General features: G+C 45.6%; 1 protein-coding gene across 1 annotated transcript in view; it reads right to left on the bottom strand.

The window, feature by feature from the left end:
* The window catches only part of IQSEC3 (IQ motif and Sec7 domain 3), a 25941-nt gene that overhangs the window by 6374 nt on the left and 7437 nt on the right, over window positions 1-12130 (bottom strand). The window contains exons 3-4 of the mRNA XM_010014163.1: window positions 2768-2890; window positions 1939-2105 (exon numbers count right to left, since the gene is read on the bottom strand). Coding sequence (XP_010012465.1) covers window positions 1939-2105; window positions 2768-2890 — 290 coding nt within the window. The remainder of the gene's footprint in view (window positions 1-1938; window positions 2106-2767; window positions 2891-12130) is intronic.

Genomic DNA, 12130 nt, shown 5'->3' with positions numbered 1-12130 from the left:
GGGAAAGAGGAATGCTTCACTTTAGGCTGTCTTCTTTCTTGTCCTAACATGCCTAATGCACCAGCAGGAGAGACTGACATCTCTAAGGCCAATGCAGAAGATTTCATTATTCCACTGCTCTGCATGGTGGCTCCTTTCCATGCTTTCCCTAAGGTTTTATAGCCACAATTTCACATTCATATATCTTGGGCCACTCAGCAGCAACCCCTGCATTGATTTCGTATCATCAGAAGTGCTAGATGTGGAGGAGATCTATGATGGGATTCAGCTGCTCCTCCTGCCAATGCAAGCATCAGCTCTCCTGTTTGCTTAGTGGCCTTCACTGTCCTTCTGTGATGTCTCCTAGGAGTAATACTTCCCTGTTACACTGTCTGTGATATCTCTCTCTTGGCCTCGTCCTTTCCTCTTTTATATCTCCTTAGATAATTCTCCAAATTTTGCTGTCTGCTCCTTGCAGAGCCTGGCAGAAAAGTTTTCTTTCACCTTTCCCTGAGCCAAACACCACAAACTAAACTGCCAGTCTTTCCTCTGAACTGAATTCATCCAGTCATTTTATACTTATTTTCTCTGCTTTCCCTTCAGCTCTCTGGTTTGAGATGTACTACCCTGAGTGATACAGGTGAGGAACTGCAGAGGAATAGAGAGGCATTATCATTTCCTGGCTCCCTCATCCACGTCCTTGCAAATGTAGCCTGAGTACTGTGTCTTTTTCAGGCACAGGCTGGTGAAGCAACTCACCTGGACATTGGCCTGCAGGTGATTTTGGAATTACCTGTCTCCCCTTGTCTGTAATGGGGTGACATTCACCCTCTCTGGTGAGTTGTGGTGTGTTACATGCTGGAAGTGAGTGATCCTCACGTTGGCTGAATTCATTGTGATGTGAACGGGCAGATTTTCAAGCAACTCTTAAGTGTAAGTTAACATAAAAACCCCTGTTTCAGTTAGTGCTATCAGCTGTAATAGCAAAGGGGAGGGAATGATGTCAGGTATCAGCACTATTCAGTATTTCATTGAAAAGGGGCCTCATTGTCACATTATACTAGCCTGAAGTGGATGACAAATTGGGGAAGGTGTGGGAGGCTGAGACAACACATTCTGCACAGCAGTCAGAACAAAGAAACAGGTCAAAGGAACCCACAGAAGTGCAAAATCTAAACAGGTATTTATACTGGAAAAACTTCGAGGGAGCTGCAGGTGTGCAGAAAAAGACACTAGGAGTGAACATGGCTGGGAACTCAGACAACAGTTTGTCTAGACATGATGTAAAAAAGGCCAAACAACACTAAGCTGCATTAGCAGATCTGAAAACAAGGAGGGGGCAGTGGCTCTATATATGAGTATGTTGTGACCACATCTGAAAAAGTGCTTTTAGAAACCTATTGCCAGGATGGAAAGGACTGACCTTGAAAACCAGAAGAAAATTGATTTGGGGAACTGATGGATCAGAAATTGTGAACAGGTAATGTATGTTTGAACTCTGCCATGCCTACAGTTACTGTAAGTAATTGCATGCAATTAAGAAGGGGAAGATTTAGCCTGAATAGAAGAAAAATGTGTTTATGTATTCAGAGCTGCAAAGAGAGGAACGGCTTGTTTAGCACAATCCAGCAGGGTCTAAGAAGGATGGATCTGAACAATAGGAAAATGTAATACAATGGACTGCTTCCAAGCAGTGAGATCTATTAAAAGATGAAACCATCTCTCAAGGAAAATGGTTGGTTTCTGATAAGACTGGACAGCTTTCTGCAGAAAACAAAGCTTACATTTTCCCCTTCCCCAGCATCCTAGAAGACACCTCAAAGGTCCCTCCATGTCTGGCGCACAGGGAGCAGCAGCAGCCCTGGCGAAAGGCAGCTCCACTTTAGTTTTGCTGCCTTCACCAAGGCAGAGTTTAGAGCAGCAAGAGGGCAAAAAAATCAAAGCAGGACTCTCTCTCACCTCTGAGATTGCGAATGAAGTCCTCCAGCATCATCTTCCTGTCAGGCTTGATGTTGGGGCTGTACATGTCCGTATTGAGGAGGATGATTGCAAAGGCCAAGATGAAGATGGTGTCTGGGTTGTGAAACTGCTGGACCACGTCTGGGTTACACATGCAGTACCTCTGGCTGCAGCAGGAGGGATGCACACACTTAACATGGAACATGGGAGTCCTCTGCTCCAGGGTGGCAACAGCTTCGTCACAAGAGGATCAAACAGCTTTCACTCCACCTCTCACTCAAATGAGAAGGAACTAACTGCTCTCTCAAGGCAAATTAATCCACTAACAGCTGAAGTAGGCCACTGAAACTTCAGCTTTCTTGTTCTCAGGAACCAAAAAAGCAAGTGAAACTGGAGAGGACTACTCAAGCTGGTATCACTATGTAAGCGTAATATAGGAGCTGTCTACTCCAGACCTTTGCTAAGGGCAAAGTACTCCTCTGGATGCCCCAAGGGAGCAACCCACCATCTCTGCAAGCCCCAGTACTGCTCTTCCAGTGAGTTACCAATGAACAGGGAGTCCCTTGTCCCTTGTTGGCAGACATGGCAGGACTGGCCTCACTTCAGTCCTTTGTGCCCTTCATGCCATGGAACATCTGACAAGGACATGGCTCTGCTGCAGCACTGGCACAGAGGACTCCATGCTTCAGAAGCCCCTCTGTGATCACCTTCTTTGGAAGGGAGGTCCCTGGCCATTCATTCCATGGCTGCTCCATGCTTTCTGCTTTGGGTGTGTTCTCTGCCTCCAGCTGGTTGCAGCAGTGGGGCTGCTCATTTTCTTGATTCTTACCTGAAAGCCTCAATGAGCCGCTCGACCTTCTGCGCCTCCCCCTGCACACGGATATGGGCCTGGAATTTCCGCAGGGCTTCGTCCAGCTCCATGCCTGAGAAGTCCATCTCGTCCACCACGCAGCTGTGGGAGAGGGACACAGCCTTCATCAGCACCTTCTCCCACAGAGGATGCCAGGCAGGATGCTCACTGTAGTGCCAGTGCTCAGTTCCCAAGGGAAATACCACGGGAAAGGCCCTGAGCCATCACTACAGCTGCCCAGGTCACATGTATAATGGGCAGTAATTTCAGACAAGTGATTCCCGCGTTCTACAGCAGGTGAGCAATTCTTGTGTCTAACTATATACTTATATGCGTGTGTGTGTATATACCATGATATATACATACATTATATCATACCATATACAGGGTATATATTTGTATATACAAAGTATATATATGTATGTATTGATATTTATCTGTATAGAAACAGATATCTAGACATCTATATTGACATAGATATTTAGACATCTATATCGATACCAGTACCAGCCTAGATCTAGATCCATCTATTTCTGCCTTTCCTATCATCTGGTAATCCTTCACACATTGTCCATTCCTCCCTTCCTCTCAGCACATGCACTTGTTCACTACTTGCTTATCCATCCTTCTCTTATCTCTATTCACTGGGCTTTTCCTCTCCTCATCCTGCACTTTTCCTCTCCTAAACTTCCATTCTGTTCAGTATACACCCCCATTTGCAACCCAAACCTTCATAGGACTCTACTCCCACTCAACCACTGCAACAACAACATTCATTATGTCTTTAAAGACCAGAGACAGCTCAGAGAAAATAGGAAATGGAAGATGTTGTACAGAAATAACATTTCAACATCTGCTGGCTTGTAACATCAAGGCTGGATAAAACTCTGCCCATGTAGTCAAACACCAGGAGTCCCCAGCAATTAATTCTGTATAAGCCCCTATTTATTTACACATTTCTACCCATTCCACACAATCTTTTTAATTCCCACCATACTTCAGTGCCATGCTTCCCTGTTATCTGCTAGAAATCCTTCAACTCATGCATCTGGTATCATCACCTTTCCTTTCATGGTGATGCACTGCACACTGGTAATTCATAGCCTCCTCTCTTGTTTCCCACTAAGGCATTCTCAGCTTACAGAAGACCTAGCATTAGTCTCCAAAACCTACTACTGCAGTTCTTGCTCTCTGTATTAGTCAAATAGTCTAGTTCTTATTGTTACGGCATGATATTTTGGTCATTTGTAATGACAACACCTTCCCCATGTGGCTTCCGCACATTTTGTTAGCATATTCCTACTTTTGTGTCCAGGTCATTACTGCAATCATTAATCAAAAGCCTAGACTCAGAAAACTCTGCTCATCACCTCCCTTAGGCCCAGCTTCCCATTGCAGCAGAGTATGTAGGCACTAATGTCTGCATCAGCCAATTCTCTCCCCTGTTTATGATTCCTCTGCTAATTTCTATCCCTTCCACTCTCAACTAACAATTTCTCATGTCAAATGCTTTGCTGAAGTCTAGAATTACCTTCTGCATGTCCCTTGTCTAGAAAACCAGTTATTATTGTCTTAACAAAGACATTGAATTAATCTACTCTCCACTAGCTTTGGTATGTACCATTTACCTTCCTGTTTGCCATTATTCTTTCCCATAAAGAAATTCTCAAAGCTGACATTCTGTCAGACCAAGAAATTAACAGGTGCCAAAATCCCAATTTTTTTAAGCCTTCCTTAAATGTGAAGTTACTAATTTGCTAATCTTCAATCATATGGCACCACTTTGACATTACAAGTGTGTTAAAAATTCAAGGACTTCATATTTTCTGCTTCTATATACTTTGGATGCTAATACTATTCCTCCCACCCACCCTCCCCCCACCTTTATATCGTCCTCTCTATTGTGTTTGGTTTGCTTTCTCATGTTGTAAATGATAAACTGACCCCAAATTTCAGGTTAGGAGGAATTTTTCCCTAGTATAGGTTGTCTGAGACTGTATGAGGAGTGGTACAGGGAAAATAGAGGATGAGGGGACTAGTTCTCTTCTGGATCCTTCCATTTCCTAGGATTATCTGGAAGATTTCCCAAGCAACCTTCTGCTAATCAAGGGATGTGCTGTCATCAGTTTTTCCTTCTTCCTTTCTGTGATAAACTGGGGACATGTCTGTTGGTCTTTTTTAGAGTGCTGCAGTTTGCTGCGAGCTAGGATGTTGAATGCCATGTACAGCCTTGCTAGAATGAAAATCTGATGCATGATGTCTCAGCTGTGCAAGGGACAGGGTTCAAATGCTCAGGGATGTCTCTCCAGTCCTCCATTCCCTTACTGGTCAAGAATTCAGATACCATTGCTTAACTGGAGTGACACCCACAGAATAACTTACCAAGAGCTCTGGCTGAACACAGAGTCTTCAGTATCTCCTAAGGCTGGAGTCGTTACAACTTCAACTAGGAAAAAACATGGACTCTGTCCTTCCACAAACTCCATATAATCAAAATGTGGGAAAAACTGGTGAGGAGTAAGGGCAGAGAATCAATGGGGCTGCTCTCACAGGAAATCTTACATGAAATCTTTTTTTCCTCTCCAAGGGGTGGACTGCAGAAACACTCACAAACGGTTTCTGGCAACATCAAAAACTTCCCCCCCACCTCTTTCCTTTGTTATTTTTATTTTCTCACTCTAATACTCACATGTCCCTTGGGTTGACATCAAGGCATTCTGCTTCTTGGAATTTATCTTTGATAGTGGGAAAAGTTTTTCTCTGGTTAGTCATTACTGTGTTCACAGCTGCAACCACCTCTGCAGTTGGACTTCTGTTATTATTTTTTAATACTTGCCAATGTGTGATGTTTCTCAGCGTTGACCCCAGTAATTTTGCTGTTATTGTCTGCTTCCAGACGTGCGAAAGCAGAGTCCTTGCACACACCAGTGAGACCTGCTGAGGTCCCCCTAGTAACCCCAATCCACCAGCATTAAACCATGTATCTTTCACTCCCTCCCTCACTGATCAATCCTTCCCACTCCACGCAGGCTGCTCTAACACATCCTTCCCTTTGTGTGCAGATCTCAAATAATAAAGTCAATGCCCTTGATACAGAAAGCATCAAGCCTTTGTTAGGACAAGTAGGACAAGGCAGCTGCTTATAGCTTTTTTCAAACTCAGACAGGCTACATGAGTTATGCCCAGCTTCTCCTTTGAGAGTTTCTTTCACGGACTGACAGATGCTGGTTTGCTTTGTAAATTCTAGGATGAACTCCTGGGAGTCTCTTCCATCTGAAGGAATGGAATCCAAAGAAAGATGTCCCTTATCCTGCTTCCTGAGAAAAGTTGACCAGGCAGAAAGGACAGATTAGGAAGAAAGTTTGGCTCAAGAAAAGTCAGCACGAGCTTGCATTTGATTTATCTAACAAAGCCTGTGCTGAAGGTCTCAGGAATAGCTCCTAGAGGAACCACCAAGTATGGTGCTACTTTCTGCTTCTAGACAGAAAGAATGGTGGATCACAGTTGCCTGATATTTTTTCGTGAGTAATTTTGACACAGCAAAGACCACCGAAGGAGCCAAAGAGCCTTGTGCCATGGGGCTGCCATGTTTCTGCTCCTCTTCTAGGTGACTACAAGTTTTGCTGCCTTGCCTGACCTTAGATTCCTGTACAGACTTCCGTTAACTTTCCAAATATACTATGGTGCCTATGTCAGAGCTCCCCTGAAATGCAATGCAACTTTCTGAAACCAGAGCAAGGAGGTCTTTTCTTTCCAAGCTAAAGAACTTGAAAGCTGATACAGGATATCTTGGCAAGCATACTGCAAAAACTACATTGATCCTGCCAGCCTTCCGAGCTGCAATGTAAAAGGCAATGTAACCACGTGCATAAGGGGGGGCGTTTCTCCCCAGGACTGGATTTGCCAATGTACAAGACAAAGGCTGAGCTGAGAGTGGCTGGCTCTCTGCATTCAAGCAATAACCCAGCAACTTACGTGCATGTGCCAAAACCAGTGCCAAGTTAGTTTCTGCACGAACACCTCTATTCCAGGACCACCGGGTCACGTGAAGGATAGTGAAGCAGGGGCAGAGTAATCACCGTGTAAAATCTCCTCCTGTTTCAACTCCTTCCTCCCCACAGACTTGCAACAAGACACGCAAATTGAGCTCACAGTGCATCCAGAGATGCACTTTGACCAGGACCCACAGGACGAGGGCTTTAGATGGTTGGATCATGCAGCTAAAGTGAGCTAGAAAAGTGCTGACATCCTGCCCCATAAACAAGGTGGTGGAGCTTGAGGGCTCTTTTACCACCTGCGTACATGGGGAGCCTTGGCTGTCCTGAGGCACCTGGCAGGCAGACATCTCACAACTGCAAAGAATTGCATGCCACGTGCCACGACCAAAGCGGGGTCCTAGCTGGATCATTATTCTCAACTATTACCTCAGAGTTGGCCATGATGCCTCCTAGTGTGCAGCGCATAGATCCCCCAAAGCGGGGTGGATATAGTGGCACCGGATCTGCGAGGATTTAGCACAGGGCTAAGCATGGCGAAAGAGCCTTGTGGTGAGAGGGTTCAGTGAAGGCAGGAAGCAGCTGTATTGTATGGGGCTGGGATCTGCTTGCTGAAGCGTAATGACCTATTTTCCAGCTTTTCCACTCAGGTGACAATGAAGCAGGAGCTGGGCTGCAACTAAAACTGTCTGTAATGAACCTGCAGCCCACGCTCAGGGAGGGAGCAAAGAAGCAGGCAGCCAGGTGGAAAGTTTAAAACTATAAGGCACAAAGATACTAATAAAAAACATCCCTCTTCTCAGCTTCCCTAATCCTGCAAGCATTCTGAACGATGAACCATGCTTAGGGTAGACTGCAGAGGAAGAGCTCAGCTCCCTGGGAGGAGGCTGCCCTGCACATGTTAACTGAGCCTCACAGAAAGAAAAGTGACCAGGACTCGCTGATTCCTTGCACTACAGGTGTGTGTCTCAATCCTACCCTCCTTGTGTGAGGGTAGTCTTTATAAGGGAGACTATGGCCCACTCCAGTCTTCTCTTTCTGGGGAATGCTGCACTACACATATTGCCTGTTTTCTTCTGGGGCTGAGTCATGCCTACTTGCCCTCCCAGGGTTGTTGGTAGCTCACATTGCTCCTCACTTGGGCATCCACTCCGTCCTAGGCAAGAAATTGCCTGGTGCACCATGCCTTCCACCAGAGCTGCCTCACAAGGTGGAGAGCTGGTCCCTCTCCAGACACACTGGCCACTCAGGGGAGGGTTATGCCCAGCCTTATTCTTCACCTCCAAGGGGTGCTAGGAATCCTTGTCTCCCAGGGGACAAGGGAAACCACTGTTCCCACGCACAGCTAAGCAGGTTCAAGCTGCACATACAGTCTTTGCAAATCTAGATCAGAAAACTGCTCTTGTGCACGTTTGATCTGTGCCACAGCTCTACTTACAGCAGGAGGGCAGGACTGCCTAACATGTTCTTCCCTCTGTCCTGTTTCTATCACATCATTATCTATTGCTCCATAGCACAAGCTGCAGCACTGCACTGTTCAAACCCTCTTGTAGTGCAAGTCCCCCATTGATCCTTTGTAATGTCCTCAGAGAGAAGAGGAAAGGAGGCTAGTTTGGGCTAACCTGACAAGTTCACTCTGCCAGTCCAAGAGGAATCTAACACTTCTTTGAGAGACAGCCTCTTTGCTGGGCTTCCAGCTCTGCACTTACACTCCTAAGAGCAGCTTTTCTCTCCCTGACTCTCCATGAGAGGAAGAGAAGACAATACACGTTTGACAGACAGGAGAGCTGCTCACCCACAGGGAGAGTGTGTCTAACAGCAACTTACAGTCTAATACCAACCATGCCCCAACTCAGCACAATGTCTCTTCTGCTTGAATCCCTGCCCCTTTCTCCCCTGGCAGTGAACACACCAGAACAGTCACTTCTGCACTTCCAAGTCCCACGACCTGAACACACACCATAAAGTGCCAGCAGCACAGCCAACTCCATTCATGGCATCACTCACATTATCTTGTTCATGAATGAACTATAAATGGAAGTGTTTCCTGAGTCAGAAACAGGTGGAGGGGAAGAATAAACTAAAGTGAAGTATGAATGAAGGGGAACAAAAGCAAATAAACAGAGAATGAAGAGTGCACAAAAAGAAATAAATACATCTGAGCATGTAATACAAAAGAAAAGAATGAAGAACGCAAGAATGATCATGTGTCTCATATTAAAAATGTGTTAATGCCTTGGGCCTGTTTTTCAAGGTACCAAAATGATTTTTCTGCAGTACCTGCTGGGTAGATTTGATAAAACTGCTCAGTACCAGCTCAGCACTTTAGTAGCCCAGGCTACCTCTCTACAGCTGTATCCTCTAGACTGGTAGGCATTGAAACCCTGGGGTAGATCCTCAGTGACTCCTCCTAACTGGCTTCAAGGCAGGTTGTGGAAGCAAATTCCCAGAAGAAGAGAACGGATCTTATTGTGGGATGCTGGATCATAGCAAATGGTTGTTACTGCGGGATGCTAAAATTGGTTACAGGTGGGATTTATCGCCTGTAACATAAAACACCTAAAAGCTGTATGTCCAGCCTAAACTAGCACATTGACAAAAACAACACTCCTGAGGGACCTGTGCCTCTCCATTGACTAAAGGAATTCATAAATTGATAGAAGACACTAAACTTGGTGGTGGCTAACAATAGGTGAGATAAATGCTACCTTGAAAGACTGAAGCCTTTTCTGCAAGAGAAAACAACATACTGCATCTCCCTAAACAGACAGGCCTGAGCAGTTTATTGTTATCAAAGCATGTGTCCCAGTTGTAGTCAGATACTACAATCCCCTGCCCTCTCCTTTCCTCTGGCTAGTGTGTTTAACAGACTGGATAATAGGAACAATTTCTTCACCAAAAGGGTAGTCAGGCATTGGCACAGGCTGCCCAGGGAAGTGGTGGAATCACCATCCCTGGAAGTATTCAAAAACAGTGTAGATGAGGCCATTAGTGACTTGGTTTAGTGGAGGTCTTGGCAGTCCTGGGGTAACAGTTGGACTTGATCTTAAAGGTCTTTTCCAACCTAGCTGATTCCATGGTTCTATGAATTACTTGTGAGCTATCCAGACACCTTTTCTGGGTTCCAAGAAAACCAGTTAGAGGTTGAAAGACAGAGTAGGAAGATGGAAGGGAGAATATAACTTCAGGGCATTTAGGCGCTGGGCACGCTGGTGTGGGGAAGCCAAAACTGCATACCAAAGTCTTCAAGCCTTATCCTACACTTACCCTCACCCACCACCCTGCCCATATACATAAGAAGCTTTGCAAACAGCATGGCACTTCCTCTAGTGTTTTACATTTACTAGGCGAGCAGTAAAGAAGGATTATCTCCACAGTGTCAAATACTACTGTGCATTCCTGAGCTCTTGTTGCCTGACTCCAGGAACAGGCAGTGGCTGGCTTGTTTGTCAGCCAGTACTGCTTCAATACCTGTAGAAGCCAGAAGTTGGACTTACAGCTGAGTGTGGAGCTTGCAACCTCGGCAGCTCTGCCCTACCTCCAAATGCACAAGGGAGGCTGACGCTTTTGCAGATGTTTTGAAAGCTGTCCTATTATTTATTCATGCAGCTGGGTTAATTCAACCTGGCTGCAGTAGAGACAGTGCTTACAATACACAATTCTAACACAAGTTTTCACATCGAGCGAAAGCTAAACTAACACAGCAAGTGGCATCAATAATTGAAATTGCTTTTGGGAGGGAGAGGATGGGCCAGGAAGGCTCTAGGGTCAGGTCAGAGATGTGAAAGAGCAAAGACATAAAGGCTTGCTCACTGGAGGTGGTCAGAGCCTGCCCAACAACTACTGCCTGCTCATGGCCACCCCGCTTGGGCATTTGAGCTTGCCAGGACTAGCAGGACCTGTTCTTCTACCCACTTGGACTGTGGCTTTGAGAAAATTGTGCAGAAGCTACTGTAGGAGCTATCCTGTCTGCCACATGCTCTGCTGGGAATACCACTGGATTACTAAATGCAGGTAGATGTGGGGACTGCAAGACAGCCCTTGTGGAATCCATTCTCTCAACGTGTACCAGTGTTCCTGAGCTAGTTTGATTTGAATTGGATAAGGAATGAGAAACAGACTATGTCTTTGTACCAAAAGGTCTTTGAGCTGTCTCTTGCTCCCACACAAATGGCTCAAAAGTCATGACTAGCCCTTGAGCTATAGTGCACTGGAAACGCCAGCATAATGTACTACACCACCAGCCATCTTCTTCCAGCAGAAGGGACAGGAAAAATATCCAGGGTGATAATCCCAGGCCATGATTTCTCCTGGCAAAGCTTTGTTTCCATGCATGTCACACCCCTGGGCATGCAGCCACTGCCCAGCCAGCTCTCACAAGCACTTGATGAAAATCTGCTTGGGAAAATCACCAACCATTGCTATCCCCAAGCTCAGAACTGATACAGGAAGAGAGTGGAAGTACCTGCAAACAGAACAGCTACAGCCAGCTGAATGCGTGTGGTTCTCCTTACTGGTTTAGAACATTTTGTGTATATCATATGTCTATGTTTACTGCTGCCTTTAAGGAAGATGAATCAGCAATTTATTGTGAAGAGGAGATGGCAGCATAGATTGCTAGTGCAAGAACATCAACTGCTGCCTAGAGAGATCAGACACAGGTCTGAACCCCTAATTCAGACTCAGTTGCTTGATATATGTCAATGTTCACAAAGTTCATGTCCAAGATATGTCCATGTACACACAGCCTCAACAGCTCAGTTCCCATCTTTGAGCCTTGCTTTCTACATCTGCAAATAGAATGGTTGGGTCACTCTTTCATGGAACATTTGGAGTGCTACATGGAGAGGTGCAGTGGAAACTGAGAGTAATGAGCATGATGGAGTAGGGCCACCTGCTTTAGTGGACCTTCTGCAACATGCAAAGTTGGGCAACCACAACATACCAGCTCCTGGGTGTTGAGGCTGGGAAGCAGACACCAAGCTTTGCAATAGGGACTGTTCTCAGGAGCTGCTGACACAGAGTTTGTAGTCACATGTGAGGCAGAAGAACATGGTCATTTTCAGGGATGATGCCAAATTTAGGACTACAGGGAAGTGCCACCCTAATCCTATTGCAATATTTCCCTGTCTGTGCAGAAGATAGGTTTGGACTTCAGCAGAGTATCTGTCAGGGAAAGCAGCCCACACATTGCCTGCTGGAGAAAAAGAGGCAATTACTTTTAATTGTATCTCTCAGCATGAAGAGACTGGAGAGAACATGTGTCTTGCTGCTGGCCAAATCAATACGCAACACATACAGTATATTAAAAAAAGAGCTGGACCAAAGGTCAGGCACCCACAGCAAT

This window comes from Nestor notabilis, unplaced genomic scaffold (genome assembly GCF_000696875.1).
Source record: "Nestor notabilis isolate BGI_N333 unplaced genomic scaffold, ASM69687v1 scaffold1205, whole genome shotgun sequence".
Lineage (NCBI taxonomy): Eukaryota > Metazoa > Chordata > Aves > Psittaciformes > Psittacidae > Nestor > Nestor notabilis.
The sequence above is the reverse complement of the archived record's forward strand: the minus strand, read 5'-3'. Positions and strand labels throughout refer to the sequence as shown.